The sequence below is a fragment of the Phyllobates terribilis genome, unplaced genomic scaffold, assembly GCF_046119375.1.
Source record: "Phyllobates terribilis strain yellow unplaced genomic scaffold, ASM4611937v1 Scaffold_1__5_contigs__length_1240528914, whole genome shotgun sequence".
Classification (NCBI taxonomy): Eukaryota; Metazoa; Chordata; class Amphibia; order Anura; family Dendrobatidae; genus Phyllobates; species Phyllobates terribilis.
Window position 1 is genome coordinate 220,889,196 of NW_027362761.1, and position 18,656 is coordinate 220,907,851.

The following is an 18,656-nucleotide window of genomic DNA, read 5'->3' on the forward strand; positions in this document are numbered from 1 at the left end:
AACTTTGTCATCCCCTATTGCTGTGGTTTCTGTTGATGGCTCTCCCTTGAAGAGTGTTACTCATAAGGTCTGTGAATTTCCCCTCACTATTAATGGTATTCACAAAGAAAATTTGGATTTGGTGGTATTGGATAATTTGCCTTCTCCAGTAATATTGGGGTTACACTGGTTAAAATTGCACAATCCTGTACTGGATTGGTCTACCAATGAAATTAAGTCCTGGAGCCCTATTGTTATGACAAGTGTTGTAACTGACGTATTGCTGCTGTGGATAAAGGGGAATTGCCTGTACCTATTCAGGATTTTTGGAGAGTTTTTTCTGAGGAGGAGTCACAAATTTTGCCTCCCCATAGAGACTATGATTGTACCATTGAATTTGTCCCTGGAGCGACTCTTCCTAAAAGTCGTTTATTTAATCTTACTATTCCTGAGAGAAAGGCTTTGGAGGAATACATACAGACAAGCTTGGCCGCCGGTCACATTAGGCCTTCCAAGTCTCCTGTGGCTGTTGGATTTTTTTTTGTAAAAAAAAAAAGATGGCGGTTTACGTCCTTGTCTGGACTTTCGTGAGATTAATAAAATTACTGTACGCAATCCTTACCCACTGCCATTGATTCCTGATTTATTTAACCAGTTAGTGGGGGCCAAGTGGTTCTCTAAAATTGATCTCCGGGGGGCATACAATTTGTTGCGCATGAAGGTGGGTGATGAATGGAAGACTGCTTTTAACACTCCTGTGGGTCATTTTGAGAATCTGGTTATGCCTTTTGGTCTTACCAATGCTCCAGCATTTTTTCAGAATCTTATTAATGACATCCTTAGACTTTTAATCGGCAAAAATGTGGTTGTGTATTTGGATGACATTCTGATTTATTCGCCGGATCTGGAGTCTCATTGGCGGAGCATACGTGAGGTATTACAGTTATTAATGGACAATTCGCTTTTTGCTAAGCTGGAGAAATGTGAGTTCGCTGTACAGAGAATTAGTTTTTTGGGCTACATTATCTCCAGTGAAGGTTTTGAGATGGACCCGGTTAAAGTTCAAGCTGTGCAGGAATGGCCTAGGCTTATTGGTTTGAAATCGATACAGAGGTTTTTGGGTTTCGCCAATTATTACAGAAAATTCATAAAAAATGTTTCTATTATTGTCAAACCGCTGACCGATCTCACCAGGAAAGGTGCTAATGCGGTTCAGTGGACTTCTGAGGCCATTGAAGCTTTCGTGTTTCTAAAGGAGAGGTTCACCTCTGCTCCCATCCTTATGCAGCCTGATGTGACTAAGCCGTTTTTGGTTGAGGTTGATGCTTCTTCGGTGGGGGTCGGTGCGGTGTTGTCTCAGGAAAACAAGGATGGAGTACATCCCTGTGCCTTTTTTTCAAAAAAATTTTCTGAGACTGAACTTAATTACAATATTGGTAATCGGGAATTGCTGGCGATTAAACTCGCATTTGAACACTGGCGTCACCTCTTGGAAGGTGCTGAATTTCCCATTCAGGTTTTCACTGATCATAAAAATCTGATCTATCTTGATGCTGCCAAGGGCTTGAATGCCCGTCAGGCTAGGTGGGCACTTTTTTTCTCGCGGTTTAATTTTTCCGTTACTTACATCCCGGGTACCAAGAATGTTAAAGGGGATGCTTTGTCTCGCAGCTTTTCTCCCATGGTCGGTGTTGAGGAGGAAGAGGAGAGCATTTTACAAGAAGGTGTTGTGATTGCTGCTTTGGACTCCGTTTTGGAGGATGAGATTCTTAAAGCTCAGGAGAATGCCCCATCTAACACTCCCCATGGGAGGTTGTTTGTGCCTAGGACCTTTAGGAGAGATTTGTTTGTTGAGTGTCATGAGTCTCGGTTGGCAGGTCATCCAGGAATTTCTGAGACCAAGAGACTTGTGGGTCGCAGTTTTTGGTGGCCTGGATGGCAGAAGGAAGTCATTAAGTGGGTGCGCCAATGTACTGTGTGTGCTAGATCCAAGTCTTCGCATGCTCCTGCTGCGGGGTTGCTTTGCCCTCTGGAGGTTCCTAGTGCACCTTGGACACATCTGGCTATGGACTTTATTACTGACCTTCCCCCCTCTGAAGGTTTCACGGTCATCTGGGTGGTCGTGGACCGTTTTAGCAAGATGTGTCACTTGGTTCCCTTCATCAAACTGCCTTGCGCTAAGACACTCGCTAAGGCCTTTGTCAAGGAAATTATCAGACTACATGGTGTTCCTACTGACATTGTTTCTGATAGGGGACCTCAGTTCGTGGCTCGTTTTTGGCGTGCCTTTTGTGACAGGTTGGGAGTTCATTTGTCGTTTTCATCTGGATATCATCCTGAGTCTAATGGCCAGAGAGAAAGGAAGAACCAGGATGTTGAGCAGTTCTTGCATTGTTTTGTGGCAGACAATCAAGAGGGGTGGTCTGAGTTTCTGCCACTTGCTGAATTTGCTCTTAACAACCATACATCCTCTTCTGCTGGGTGTTCGCCTTTTTTTTGTTGTTCTGGGAGACATCCGTCTTTTGGGTCATTCTCCAAATTGGTTTCAGCTGTGCCTGAGGAGGAGAGTTTTTCCGGTGATTTGGAGAGAGTTTGGACGGATGTGCGTGGTAATCTTCAGGAGGCTAACAAAAATCTAAGAGGTACTTTGATAGGAAACGTCAAGAGGTTTTGTTTGCTGTTGGTGACATGGTTTGGTTGTCCTCTAAGAATCTGTGATTGAGGATTCCTTCTAAAAAATTGGGTCCCAAGTTCGTAGGGCCCTTTAAGGTGCTTCAGATAGTTAACCAATCTGCTGTTAGGTTGGAGGTTCCTACGTCGTGGAAGATTAACCCGGTGTTTCATGTTTCTCTGTTGAAAAAAGCTGATATGTCTGATGGTGACGCCTCTGCCACTGTTCCTCCGGTGGTGGAGGACGGGGAATATGAAATTTCCCGCATCCTAAATTCTAGACGGTATAGAGGGAGTTTGCAGTATCTCGCCGCTTGGAAGGGTTTCGGACCTGAGGATAACTCATGGGTGAGGGCGGATGATGTTTCTGCTTCCAGACTTGTCAGAGCATTTCACAGGAGGTTTCCTGGTAAGCCTGGGCCTAGGGGATCCAGAGGATCCTCTTAGAAGAGGGGGTACTGTTAGAACTCTCCTGTTAGTTTTTTTTTAGTTTGCTGGTCACATGACCATTTTTGCCTATTTAATCCGGCTCCGCCCTCCTGGTCTTGCTGGACTTCATTGTATTTACTACTCTTGAGCTAGCTTGGTGCTCTGTTGCCGTTCTCTGTTAGTTTTGCTAGGTCTTCTGACCTCTATGCTTTTTGTTGTGTGTTTGTCTTTGACTGCTACTATTTCTGCTAGGAGGTGTCCAACTTATCCCAGTCCCTAGTTCTTGTAGGGATCCCTCCCTCACATCTATAGGTCTTCGTTCAGACTAGCCGAGGACTTTAGCGGGTCTGATCGCAGGATCAGGTTCCCCGTTACATCGTAGGGATCTAGTTTAGTTCTATTGTAGGGACAGTTCTCCTGTCTTTCCTTAGTCCCTGTAGCAGATCATAACACTTGTCATTTAGTGTAAAGGATTTATTTAAAAAAATAATTGTGTTTTCATGCACTGTCACTTTAAAAAAGCCGGCCGGCAATTCAGCAGCGGTACCCGAAAATTTATAACAGACAGAATAAAGCTTCACACATAGATTAGATAGATAGAAACATGTCAGTCACATATATATGAAGTACAGTGACAGTGTTGCTTACTGTACTTGTCATTTAGTGTAAAGGATTTATTTAAAATATAATAGTGTTTTCATGCACCGTCTCTTTAAAAAAGCCGGCCGGCAATTCAGCATCTGTACCCGACAATTTAGAATAGAAGGAATAGAGAATCATACATAGATTAGATAGATAGAAACATGTCAGTCACATATACAATAAGAACAGTGATAGTGTTGATTACTGTACTTGTCATTTAGTGTTAAAATAAAGGATTTATTTAAAAAAAAATTGGCGTGGGGTTCCCCTTAATTTTAGTCTCTAGCGGAGGTTAAGCAGACGGCTGGGGCAGATGTTTGAAGCCTGGGAAGGGGGTAATACCCACGGAGCTTCCCAGGCTACTAATATCAGCCCCCAGCTGAATACCTAACATTTACTAGCTATTAAAATGGGGGACCCCCTCAAAAAAATTAAGTGGGGTCCCCCCTAATTTAATAGCTAGCAAAGGCTAGGCAGACAGCTGGGGGCTGATATTAATAGCCCAGGAAGGGTGCCATGAATATTGGCCCCCTCCTAGGCTAGAAACACCAGCCGTCAGCCGCCCCAGAAATGGTGCATCCATAGGATGCGCCAATTCTGGCACTTAGTCTCGCTCTTCCCACTGCTCTGTAGCGGTGGCAGTGGGGTAATAGGGTTGGGGTTGATGTCAGCTTATAATGCCAGCTGACATCAAGCCCAGGTTAGTAATGGAGAGGCGTCTATAAGACACCCCCATTACTAACCCCATAGTCAAAGTTAAAAAAAAAACACAAACACCCAGAATAAAGTCCTTTAATTGAAATAAACACACAATTCTTTATTGTTCTAAATTAAACTCTACTTACCATCACGCCCATTCCAGCTGAAGCCAACGATCTCCTGCAATAAAAGAAAAATAATAAAGCAACCTCATCCTTACCTTTCCATGGTTCCCAGGACAGCTTCAGCTCTGCTACATCGAGATGACAGGCTGGACCACAGCAGAACTCTGCCATCCAGCCTGTCATCCCGCAGACACTGAGAAGCGCAGGCATGCTTGCGCTCCTCAGTGTCTCTCTGTGACGGCATCCAGGTGAGCCGAGTTCATGTCCAATGAACTCGGCTCACCTCATGCACGTCACTGACAGCGTGGGAGAATTCTCCTGCACTCAGCGCTTCACACAGACACCGCACACACCCGCAGACATCGCACAGACACCGCAGACACCGCGCACACACCACACACACCCGCAGACATCGCACAGACCCCGCACACACCCGCAGACATCGCACAGACACCCCGCGCACACTCGCAGACACACGCACAGACACCCCGCACACACTCGCACAGACACCCACACACACCAATCATGACGGGCTGATCGTCTGGGAGGTGAGGCTGACCTGTGCGGCCGTGGGAAAGTTCATGTGAGTTCATGCAATGCAGTCAAGCATGAACGCACATGAACCCTCTGAGGGTACCACGGCTCCTTCAAATGAACAGCTGATCAGCATCACCTGATACCTCAGCTGTTCATTTGAAATAACCGGCGGGAAAGCGCAGCACAGAACGGGAAAGCCGGCGGTGAAGTCTTTTCACTGCCGGCTTCCCCGCCCGGGTCCTTCGCTCCCCGCTCCTTGGTGCTGCGCTCCCCGCCAAGTCCTAACTTACGAATGGGATGGGAGGTGGCGAGGGGAGCGGAGGATCGGGGTGGGAGGCTGCGGGGAAGCAGTATGGGGCTGTGTGATTGTTTAAAAGCCGGCGGCTTTTTACCGCCCGCCGGCTTTTAAACGATCAAGAGAATTCTCCCACGCTGGGATGGCATTCTGATGACAGGCTGGATCTCAGCTGAGCGCTGCCATCCAGCTTGTCATACTTCAGAGACACTGCAGAGCGCAGGCATTATGGGAACTTCCGATTCCGGTATTCGATATTGTAAAAGTATTGGAATTAAGTATCGGAATTCCGATACCGCGAATATTGGCCGATACCCGATATTTCAGTATCGGAATGCTCAACACTACTTATGATATAAGGTTAGGTAGCCCCTGCCTTTACAAATAGAGAAAAAATTCTATGATAATAGCGTAGCAGACCGTTGCTATTTGTTTTCATTTGGCTTGATCTGCACAGAATCCTTTCGAATTATATCAACAGAAAAAAAATGATTGTGCTATGCTCTAATGAATGCTGTATGTATTGATAGGTCAATACACACAAAGCATTTTACAGCAGCACACAGAATCCCTTATAGTTATTTAATACTGAGCTTTATGAGATACTACTCATTGCAGTGAACATGAGGCTTTGGCCTTAATAGAGGTATTCTCAAGTTTGGAAGTTATTCCCTATCCATGGGATAGAGAAAAATTTCCCGATTGTTCTGGGTCCATGCACTGAGACTCCCACCGATCTTGAAAACTGGGTCTTTGAAGAGCCCCAAAAAAATTACAGCAAAACCAATAACCTGACTCATTTTTTGAATGAAGCAGTGGTCAATCATTCGCACTGTCACTCCATTCATTCTTAACGGGACCACTGGAGAGGGCCAAGCACATTTTTGTCTGGTCTTCAGTACTCCCAGAAGAATGAATGGAAAAGCGGAGCTCATGATTAATCAGCACTGTATTCACACAGGGCCCCAGTTCTCCGGATTGGTGAGGGTCTCTGTTGTCAGACGCACAGCAATAGGGAAGTTAGTTACTATCCAATGGATAGGAGATAACGTCAAAACTTGAAAATACCCTTTTAAGTTTTTAATACTAATAAACATAATTATCTATTGCTGGGGATTTTACCTTGTATATTGCGCACTGTAACATCCCCAAGAGTTTCAAGCTTAATGTATTTGAGATAACTGACAACTCATCCAGAAACTATGTGACAAATGGAAGCAATGAGTGCTTTTAACATTTATAAAATATAATGTGAATTACTCATAGATTCTAGATAAAAGAATATTTCACTTAAATTCACTTTAAGAATTTGGTCATATCATTGTTACATGAGTATTATGCTTTTTTTTTTTTAAATACACGGAAGTCTTTTTGTTACAATAATGCTATCCCATAAGACCACAGGAAAAAAGAATTTATCAAACGTAGCAGTTTGTAGAGAATGTTCCCATATCATTTTCAAGAGCCCTGTGGTATAATTTGTTTGATAGCTATTTTTATAGTTTTTAACATAGTGTTTTGAAGCCATTATCTTTAGGCTGTTCCAATCTTTCCCTTCTTTTATTTTCTAAAATAAATGGCACTTGACTGGCAGTAGAAAAAAATTATAACATACACTTTTTTTTTGTAAAGCCCAACCTTTGAAAATGGAAGCAATTACAAGCTCATATGGCCGAATGTATAAGAAAGTTTATTTGCCAGCTTAAATCTTACAGTATAACATATTTTGCGCTGGTAGCCACATGTAATTCTAATGGTTGATTTTTTGCTATTTTTTTTTGCAATATCTATTTGCCTTACCTTGTGCATTGCTTTGATTTTATTCAGTCATAATCAGCATCATTATCATATCTGTTAAATGTTCTTAAACTTTTGATTCAAATCTTAATGAGGTATTCCCATCACAAGGATCTAATTTGATTTCTTATCAAAAGGTATTAAGCATCAAAAAACAATACATTTTTGCAAAAATTGTTTATTATGTATAGTGAAATCCTTTAAGTTTTTTTCTTTTGTGCCATTGTTATTTTCCATTTTCAATACAAATGGCCAACAGTGATGCAAAAAGCTGTTGGCGGAGAATGGTTAGTCCTTCTCTTCCCGCCTCTAAAGATATTAGTCAATAGCCCAAAATGGCACGTTAAAAATAAGAATGCATTAAATCAGAATTTGCACATTTTATGTAAAGCATTTGATATATCTTGGATAGTTTTGAGCGAATTTGTTTGTCATTTCAAATTTGCGTTCGTGTTCAGGGTTCCGGCTTGTTCTCGCCAAAAAATCGGCTCCGCCCATGAACATCCCTGATTTTATCCCAGATGTTATCTGCGTGATAGCGTGGCAAATCAGGGATGTTCATGGGCGGAGTCGATTTTTTGGCGCGAACAAGCCGGAACCCCGAACACGAACCTGAATATGAAATGCCGAACAAATTCGCTCAACACTAATCTTGAATGCTTTACTAAATAAAAAAGAAAGTGGTAAAACTCCTTCAAAACTGTGTATATACAGTAATAGTATTGTTGTAATATTTCAGAAATACAAAATTATCCATCTGACTTTACTTAAAAGGGAGACAGCAACAGTATCAGAGATTCCATAAAATGGGTGAAAAAAAGGGTCCACAATTGGGGTGGCAATTTTTGGAAGGTCTGGAGGTTTGTTTTTTTGTTTGTGTGAATGAGCCATAATGTGAAGTCAGATGTTGTGCTGCTTTTATTAATTTAATCCTGATGTGTCATACATAGATTTTTTCACACTCAGCTTATTCATCTTATTGCATAGTATGGAGGTATTCCATAGTATTGGAGTATATAGTGTAACTCTCAGACTCCTTTGAAGCTCAGTATATAGCTGAGCACCAAAGGCGTACCCAGATGGCAGTAGCACGGACCTCCACATGTGGATCTCAGCTCCTAAGCCTGCACCATACACAATCACTCCCACAATCGTTTATATGTGCATGATATTGCGATAAGGGGTTAAATAACAGCTTTCATTATACAAGTGAAAGATAATAGTTTCAATAGAAGACTACATCGTGTGATGGGATAAAGTATTGAATGGAGAATAATGTGTGGGTACAAAAATTGATTTTTGAACAGTAGCTCAGAGAACCTGGCAAAACGTTTCTCCGGGTTATTGTTAATATAGAAATCATTGTAGACACTGCAGGAAATGATGGAAGAATTCATGCCTTTAAAAAACATGAAATATTTATACATTTGAATATAATGGTTATTTCTTTGAAAGTAATTATAGTAAATACTAGAAAATGTAAATTGCAGTTGTATGTAAATTAAGTTATAATATATAAAACAGAAGTGGCCTCTTAAAAGGATAAATACAGCATGGTTGACTTATATTCCATCCTTCAAATGCTACTAATTAGTAGCAAACACTTTTCAAGCCAATAGATTCAATACATTTATTTATTTCTACACATGCTCTTCAAAACCATTCCTTCATGTTTTAACTTTCTCATAAAGTAATTTTTATTATTATGCTTTAAGCTGCGTTGTTTATATCCTACTACTTTTACAAAAACTATATCTAGTCCTGCTTTAAATACTATCGAGTAGCTTATTCTGTTTTTTTTATAAACATACTTCATTTAAGGAGAAGGTACAATTAATTTCCAAGATAATTCATGGAAATTGCTGTCTTCTAATGACAATTATTCCTATAAATCAATTTCCTCTTCTTGATAAATAGACAATCTTAAAATCCCCAAAAAAGCATCCAAGGTCATTTAGTCTCCCATGATGAATTGATTCTATTATTTTAATAATCTCTTCTATGTTCCTATTAAATATTGCTTTCTAAATGGGTAGTGCTTAAAATGTATTTATACATTTGTATTTTAGCAACTTATTGGTAAATCTGATGAAAAATAAAATGATGACAGAGTAAAAAGAGCCTGGTGTCTTATGTACAATATATGAACATTGCAAAGATGAACATTAGCCAGCATGTCCAAGCAAACAATGTGCAGATGTGTTCTGCTGTGGCTGCAATGCAATAGCAAACAATCACAAAAGATTTAACACCTATCTTCAGTCACAGCACCACATATTTATGGATAAAAGTATCAGGAAACACCTAAAGAAGGGGTTTTCCAAGGTTCACAAATCAATGACCATTTTGTAGGAGATACGAGATTGGAGTGGGACCAATAGCTGATACCCAATGATCACATGATATTGCCTCTGGCAGTAACCATATGTAAGCAATGTACGGAGTGGAGCCCTGCAACTTTCTATATTGTTTAGTAGCCACTGCCAAGTACTGCAGTTTACTACTCTGGCAAATATCAGCTGATTGATGTGGATGTAGACTGTTGTACTCCCATCAATATCGTATTGATGACCTATCTTAGAATTCAATTATATGACTTAATCATTGAAATCACATTTTTCATTCAAGCACTTAGCCAGGCAGTCTGCTTTTAAATATGAGGCAGAATACATTGTTGACACCACAGTTGTCCATACTGAAAAATTTAATAGCCCTTTGGTGCAGTAACAAGTGTCCCTCATCAGCTGCCAATGGTGGATTTCAAGGTAACCCAATCTCCAGTTTGCTAGCCATATGATATAATAACCCACTGCTTTATGGTGCTCGAACTGATGTTCCAACATTTGCACAGTTGCATTCCATCACATTACACCATAAATCAGGTGGTGTTCAGGCAAACCATTATGCTTTTGCTAAGTTTGGCAGACATACTTCTCCACATAAGACCAAATGCCCAAAGACTCTCCTGGCCATCCTGAAGTGGGTATATTTTTTTAAAGAGATTTTGCACAATTCATTGTAGGACATGTCTGCTTTATGGCTTTTGTTGCCTATGTTTGCAAGCTGTAAAACAGCATGGAAGTGCTGATACTTATAACAACAAAATTTAAAGCTGGGGAATGGATGCGACAATGTGCCCTGTTACTGTTACGAATGGGGTAATTTTCTTTGAGTAGGATTTGGAGGATGTGTAGGAGTACAGTAGGTGGTTCAGTGATTGGTACTGAAGCCAGACCTAGCACCCAAACATGGAAGCTTAATCACTTGTCCCGGTTTCTTCAACAACTCAGCTGAAAAAGCCACCAGCATAGTTAAGCATTTGAATTAGATTCTTTAACCCCTCCAAGTCATCTGAGAACAAATGATGACTGTTCCTCTCATCCAATAAATCAACAAGAAGATTTTGGTACAGAGTGCAGTGGCTTAGGGGAATACAAGATAGAGTTGTAGTTGATGAAATTTAACATCAGAAATGTAAAAGATTAACTGTTTGGCAGCAAAGGAGAAGGACTATGCATAATACTGACTCAATTTGATGGTGTTCTGGTGATGGTCAGAGGTAACATGATTCTGTAGCTAAGATGAGTGATGTGCTTTATGTTCCATAATGTTCTTTGTTTCATCCCCAGTAATATTATTTTTGGAAGCAAAGGAGAGCAAAATGGACCTGTGTTTAGTAGTTCCATTGTCATTGCTACTTTTTCTTTCACCATACAGTTTTTAACAACACAACTTCTCTCCCTTTCCAAAAAACAATGAAGAAAAATACTTGCAGAAGTACCAAAAAAATAATAGTTTATTACACAAACACATTAAATGGTATACAGTCGTAGATAAATATCTGTTTTTTTTCCTTTTTTTGTATTTTTTTATCAGAATTATTACTTTTTCCCAAAAAGGACAGAACAAAAAATGGTAGGTAACATCCAAAACACTAGCAGGGGCAACGGTGTGCAGTATTGGTGTGGCATGTCCAGATGTCAAGTTGACTAGTAAAATGAGAATGCCAAAAAACAGGAGTTTACCACATACTTTGTGATATAGATTGCAGTTAAATGTCTTGAACTTTGTAAATTTTCTGTTACATTTTCTAACACAATTATTTCCCATTACTGAAAATGACTGAATAAAAAATGCACAGTAAAGCAACATGTGATTCACACATTTTCTATGACATTCATTGAGTTTATCGTTCATTGAATTAGACATTTATGTTTCATCTATGGGTTTTGATTACTTTGCAATATCAAGGGACTTGAACCATAGATCATTTCAGTGTATTCCAAAGCATTAAAGCTTGTTTTTTTCCTGTAATGGAAATGCTGCTACAGTTATGCAAAAAACAAATTCAGGATTATTTCCCTTCCTGTTTACAGCGCTGAGACTCCCCTGCTGCCCAGATATCTGTTATTTGTCTGCAATGATGACGTCTGGAGATGTTCGAACCCGAACTTAAAAGTTTGAGGTTCGTACCAGGCACTGAGTGTCCAGTGCTAAACTCTGAAAACAGACTTCTCCTTGATTTCGAAGTTCCGGGGGAAGTCCAGGAGGAGAGAGCGAGAGAGAGAGAATTTTCTAGCTCCAAAGTTCGGGTCTCTATTGTTTTCAATGAGGTTCAAGTTCAGGTTCAAGTTCGGGTCAAGTTATGGTAACCGAACCGAACTTTGGACTAAAGTTTGGGTCGGGTACCAGAACCCAAACTTCAATGGGTCCGCTCATCCCTAATGACATCATGTCGACAGTTCTGAAGCCAATCACTAAGCTCAGAGGCTCCTCCCTTGTAATCGGTATGAGCTGCTAATCTCAGTGATTGGATAAAACATTGTTGATGTAACTTTAGTACTACAGACAAATAACAGAGATTGAGCAGTGGCAGAGAGCCAGCTCTGAACCCTGGGAGGATAAGTAATACTCAATTTTTTTTTAATTTATACAACTATCGCAGCTAATAGCCAAAAGTTTTCGAAAAGGAGACAACCCCTTTCAGAAAATTATGCTGGTTTCTATATGAAGATTATAAAATGAAAAAATGTGTAATTGAAATGCAGATGCTGCACCTTAGTTAGATCACTTTATCAATCACAAGCACTACTGCTGCCAGCTCTTTTTCTCATCTCTGTATTATTTACAGATTGCTACATTAAAATTCTTAATTACTGAAGTTATACAACATACACTAACATCAGTATTTGTCCAATGTGTTATGGCATTTTCTCTATATTTCTATTACTAAGCTATAAGCCATGATGTTCTATCACTATCCAGATTCACCCCAAAATGGCTACTGAATTTCCTGCCTCCTCTTTTGCACAGGTTATGATAGACCCTCCCTCCTGATTGGTTGGGTTTTACCATGTGATGTGATAACTGCAAGGCATTATACAGAAGCCCATCTGACCAAGGCTGAGATCATTTGAACATTCTCTGCTTGATGCAATCTTCCGCCTTATGTAAAATAGAGGCCGGAATTTGTGGCCATTCACGTGTAGTAAATAATTAAAAATTTGCCAGGCCCTGCAAATTTTCAAAAATTTGACAAGATTTTGATTAAAAACAAATCGATTTGCTTATCTCTATAATGGACAAGTCAGGGCTTAGTGAAGGCCAGAAGAATGTTACCTGCTTGACTGCATTGTGCCGAAAGAAAGGGATTGCTTTTCCAAAGGTTGCACTAGGCCTCTTAATTCAATTAAAGGGAAATGTTATTGTTTCAGCATACCAAGAAATTTTAGACAACTTTGTGGCAACAATTTCGGGAAGGCCCTTTTCTGTTGCAGTCTGACTGGTCTCCATTGCACAACCCAAGGGCTATAAAGGTATGAAAAATGGAAGCTAGTACATCAGCAGCTAAAGAACCAATCTTATAACAATGCCTAAAGATTTAGAATGGGATGTTATAAAAGTTCCTGTAGATGTAATATAGTATTCAAGTGTAGGTTATATTGGTGCCATTTTGGGTTACATATAATGTATTCTAAAATATTTTGGGGAAAGAAAGAAGAAAAAAAGCAAATGATCTCTCATTGCCATGGGATTGGAGCAAAACATACACCAATAATCTTAAAGTATAGTAAATATATTAACTATAGTAATTCAGTAATTCAATGTAAAATATTTCAATTATTGCAAAAATTCAGTTCAATATTGGCTCTTATCTTAGCTCCCCAAAGGACAGTTAAATCTTTTAGCTTCCTTTTGCATTGCAATAATACAACACTTTTTTCTACATTTGAATAATTTATTTCAGAACTTACCGATAAAAAGCTGACTGTATAGCTGCAAACGTATGTGCCCATCAGAAGGGGTAATGTATGTTTCTTGGGGTAAGTTGTCCACTTGAAGAGAGGCTTCTTTGATGTTTCTCTCAGCTTTGACAAAATGCCACTGGGAGTCATTTAAATGAGTTGGTGAGCTTACTCGAACCTCTAAGGGGCCATTCCCAACATCAAATGAGAAAACAACATCTGTTGGAGCTGAAATTAGAGATATTATTCATTTCACTATACTGTTCATTTAATAAACAATTTATGCTAATTTTGGTTATAAAGAATTCATTTTTAGCCTACCATTTACTTAGTCATAAATGAGAAACAAATACAGCATTAATTTTTATTTAATGCACCATTAGCTTTCAGGATGCTGCAGATATAAAGTTTGAACACAAAACATGAACTAACGCTAAAAACAAAGGCTAAACCAGTTCAAAAAGCTCCATCAGTTTACATTCAACATTTTAGTTAATGTTAGATGGTAATGATGACGCAGCACATGCCATATTTGAACTCACTCAGCCCAAGGGATGAACAAAAATGTTAATACTCAACTGTGTCAAATAGTGAGGAAAAAATCTAGAATGCGATGTAAAGAGTAGTATTATGAAGATTTGGCAGTTAACATTGTGTCTTTGGTTAATGCTGTTCCAGACTGTGGGTCAAAAAGATATGTAGAACTTCAAGGTGCATATGATGTTCAAGTATTCAGATGGAGTGATAGCTGGACAGTGCGGCATAGAATGGTTTCTTAAGGATGGTAAGACGGCTGTATTTGAAAATGAAGAATGCAAGCTTCTAGAATTAGAAGTCATCATAAATGCTTTACCTTAAATTGAGTAAAAAAAAAGATAATGGAGGATGGAAAAGTGGATCAGGAATAGCAGACAAATTCTGAGTATTAAGGGGTAATTGAAAGAGGTCTAAGAAAAGGAGAGCCACTCCTGATTCTGTACCTTCAAGCAGAATTGTCAAATTGAGTGATGATGCAAGGGTGTTAGTCTCAGAAATGGTAACCCTAGTGGATATTGCTCCTCCTAACAGACAGGAGAACGGTCCAACCAGAAGGTAATGTAGGTAGGTATATAGGCGGTTCTATAATGATCACCAACACAATTTCAACTTTATGGTGCCAGTTTTCAGCATGTGATGGAACGGGTTGATAAATTAATGTGTGTGACTGGTGATGGTCCAGCTGTTAATGCATCTGTGGTCAACTTTAATCTGATGACAAAATAATTGGTAGGTGAAGGACCCTTAAGAATACTATTAAAGAATTAAGCTTCAGGCTGAAGGTAAGGAGCTGAAAGATAATACTCTCTGGAATCCTGCCTGTGCCATGCGTAACACAGGAAAGACAGGAGGAACTTGGGGAGTTTAATGCATGACTTAAAGTCTTGGTGTACAGCAGAAGGATTTGGGTTCCTATAGCACTGGGCTGACTTTACTTTGGAGTATAATCTGTATTGTACAGATAAATTGCACCTGGTGTCAGAGAATTTAAACTATGGATAAGAGATAAAGACAAGTCAGAAAGTAAAAGCGTAGATTGGTTAGAAAGGAGTCAAATTTTATTGAAGGCTGGAGAAGTGGGGGGATGATATGGAGATCCAAATGTTACAAACAAATAGTAAAGACAAATATGACCATAAAATTTCAGGAATTAGCAATTCTGAAAGTAAAAGTTGGAAAATGTATGGAAACCTAAAGTGCATTTTGGATGTACCTATACTATACCCCATTCCCATTATCTTGTCCCATCCCTTGATTGACCTTGACATATATGTTTTTTCAACCATACTATATAATTATTATACAAGTATGTAAAATGTGGGAAAATTCATTTTACGCCTTTATAGAGATTCCTAGGCTGCTTTAAATAAATTAGAAAGGGATTTGCATCCTCAGCATTCTCCTACATCATCTTTTTCAAAGCTTCCCTGGTTCTCGCTTATCTGTGCTTCCTGGTCTTGTCCTTAACACATTTGAAATGAACAGAAAAACACACACACTCAGCCAATCACTGACTGAGGTGTGTAACAGCTGTGGTTAGTGATTGGCTGGCTGAACATTTCTGGTATTTTGCAGTGTGTTGAAAATAAGATCAGGAAGAACAGCCCAGTGAGTAAGTGCTGAAATGAAAACTTTGGAGAATGCTGAAGCTAAGTAAGACTTTTTCAAATTTATACATTTATAAACACTTGCGGACATTTTAAAGCATATATGATTTACATACTGTATATATAAAAATAAATAAAGGGAACGCTTAAACAACAGAATGTAACTCCAAGTAAATCATACTTCTGTGAAATCAAACTGTCCACTTAGGAAGCAACACTGATTGACAATCAATTTCACATGCTGTTGTTCAAATGGAATAGACAATAGATGGAAATTATTGGCAATTATCAAGTCACACTCAATAAAGGAGTGGTTCTGCAGGTGGGGACCACAGACCACATCTCAATGCCAATGCTTTCTGGTTGATGTTTTCGTCACTTTTGAATGTTGGTTGTGCTTTCACACTCGTGGTAACATGAGACGGACTCTACAACCCACAGAAGTTGCTCAGGTACTGTATATATACATAAATATATAGATAGTAGCATAAAAAAGATGATTAAGAATGTTGCTGATTACATTGTCAATTAAGATGCTTCTACACTCCCTGATAGAAGTTATGTCGCTTATCCATGTTGTGTAAATAAAAGCTTATAACCTGACGTTAAATGTATCCATTGGTTTTATAAATTACTCTTTTGAAAGCTGAAACCCTCCCAAATTTGGTTTAGGTTAAGCAAATAAATTGGCATCAATGCTGAAATATTGATCATTTAATGAACACAGAATGTTCAGATTTTGGCAAGACAAAAGTTTTGTCGCCTGGTCATATAATGCACCCAATCCTAGTTTACATCCTCACCAGTGCTCAGTAAATGATCGGTTAATTAGTGGGTGTGTATAAAAAGAAACCCAGCACCCCAAACTTTCACTTCAACTGCAACTTGAGCTCTGACAACATGCCAAAAATCCACCCTGCGACCAAAGCCTTCATTATCAAGAGGCTGAAGATCAGATCCACTGCAGAGGAGGCTGGCACCTTTAATGTGTCTCAGAGTCAAGCACAAAGAATTAAAAAAAGTTTTGAAGAGACTGGAGATGTGTTTGATAAGCCCAGGTCCGGCAGACCCCACAAGACAACTGCTCAGGAGGAACGTTTGTTGGTTAGAAAATCCAAAGCAAGCCCCTCTTCCACTGCAGGAGAGCTCCAACAGGCCTGGTCACCTCAAGTCCCTGTGTCAACTAGAATAGTTTGTAGGATTCTTTCTCGAAATGGCCTCCATGGTCGAATCAGTGCCCAAAAGCCAGCACTAAAAAAAAAGGCATTTGCAAAGTCCCACAGCCTGCTAAACAGATGGATGCTGGAAAAGTGTCAGAAGGTGGATTTCTCCGATGAATCTTCAGTAGAATTACACTACAGCCGCCGCAAATACTGCAGGAGACCTACTGGAGCCCATATGGATCCAAAATACACCCAGAAAACAGTTAAATTTGGTGGTGGAAAGATCATGGTCTGGGGTTACATTCAGTATGGGGGTGTGCGAAACATTTGCAAGGTGGAAGGCAATATCAATAGCCTAAAATATCAAGAAGTATTAGCTACCTCTTACATTCCAAATTGTAAAAGGGGTCAAATTCTGTAGCAGGATGGTGCTCCATCGTATACATTCATCTCTACAACAAAGTTCCTCCAGGCAAAAAAGATCAAGGTGCTCAAGGACTGGCCAGCCCAGTCACCAGACATGAACATCATTGAGCATGTTTGGGGTAGGATGAAAGAGGAAGCTTGGAAGACAAAACTTAAGAATCTAGATGAACTCTGGGAGGCATGTAAGACGGCATTCTTTGCTATTCCTGATGACTTCATTAATAAATTGTATGAATCATTGTTGAACCGCATGGATGCAGTCCTTCAAGCTCATGGAAGTCACACAAAATATTAAATATGACTCTAATAGCACCACAACTTCATTCACCAATGTTATGCAACATATATTTGTATTTTAAGACAATTATTTGTTTCAATATCACATTACTTTCTGAGGACGACAAAACTTTTGTCTTGCCAAAATCTGACCATTCTGTGTTGATTAAATGATTAATATTTCAGCATTGATGCCAATTTATTTTCTTAACCTAAACCAAATTTTGGAGGGTTTCAGCTTTCAAAAGAGTAATTTATAAAAAAAAGGGATGAATTTAACGTCAGGTTATAAGCTTTTATTTACATAACATGGATAGGCGACATAACTTCTTTCAGGGAGTGTAGAATGGCCAACTATATCTTGGTATTTCCATATAGATTTACATTTAAACTTACATTTTTGCTATTATTGGTAAAAGAATGAGGTATCATACTTACATTCCAGTTCTATCCGGATAAAATCTTTAATTCCAAGGTTTTCCAAGAACAGTCCAGACGGTGATGCAGTTTTGAAGAAAAAAGACAAGTCTGCACTAAATTCACCATCAAAGGTAGGGAAATGTAGATAAGATGATACTGTGTTAAATGAAGCTGCATTCCAAAAACTTCCTAGGCAAAAAAAGATAACACCATTGACTGAAGCATTCTGCTCCTTATGGGATAAAAGATGATGCAAAATACTGTTATTAAACTGTTGTCTTATTTCAGTTCTACACTACTGAAGCTCCATTGTAGCATCTTTTCTTAAATTATAGTTGAAAACCACTATAGAGCTACATGAAGTTTCAAATACCCACAGGAACCCTGCAGGCATTGTGTTCTGAAATGTAATAGTTACTGAGGCTATTGCTGCCAAGTAATCTGCTCTTGTTGTCTGCAGGAGTAACATGGTCAATTTTAAAATCCACTTAGCTCTGAAATTTTATAGAATATACCAGCTACTCCTAGTAAAATAATCTGTTCTAAAGAGAAATACTACTAAAAGTTAAGAATAGGCTGTTGTATCCCATTACCCATCCTACTACTGCTGAGTGATACGGTTGTCATGTGGCTGTGGATTTGTCCCAGTGTGCTAGAATTATTTTGGGCACTGTGAGTTAGGAAATGTAAAATGCCTTGTGTGTGTGTACATTGAGGATTGATTAATGTGTAATATGCTTTCTACCTAGTTGCCATCTACTGGCTAATGTATGCATATGAAAGTAAAGTATTCAATCTCCTCACGATAA

General features: G+C 39.3%; 1 protein-coding gene across 1 annotated transcript in view; it reads right to left on the reverse strand.

Annotated features, from left to right (window-relative positions):
- Window positions 1–18,656, reverse strand: part of CNTNAP4 (contactin associated protein family member 4) — a 636,367-nt gene that overhangs the window by 60,187 nt on the left and 557,524 nt on the right. The window contains exons 16-17 of the mRNA XM_073670996.1: window positions 17,866–18,036; window positions 13,428–13,646 (exon numbers count right to left, since the gene is read on the reverse strand). Of these exons, the coding sequence (XP_073527097.1) occupies window positions 13,428–13,646; window positions 17,866–18,036 (390 nt within the window). The remainder of the gene's footprint in view (window positions 1–13,427; window positions 13,647–17,865; window positions 18,037–18,656) is intronic.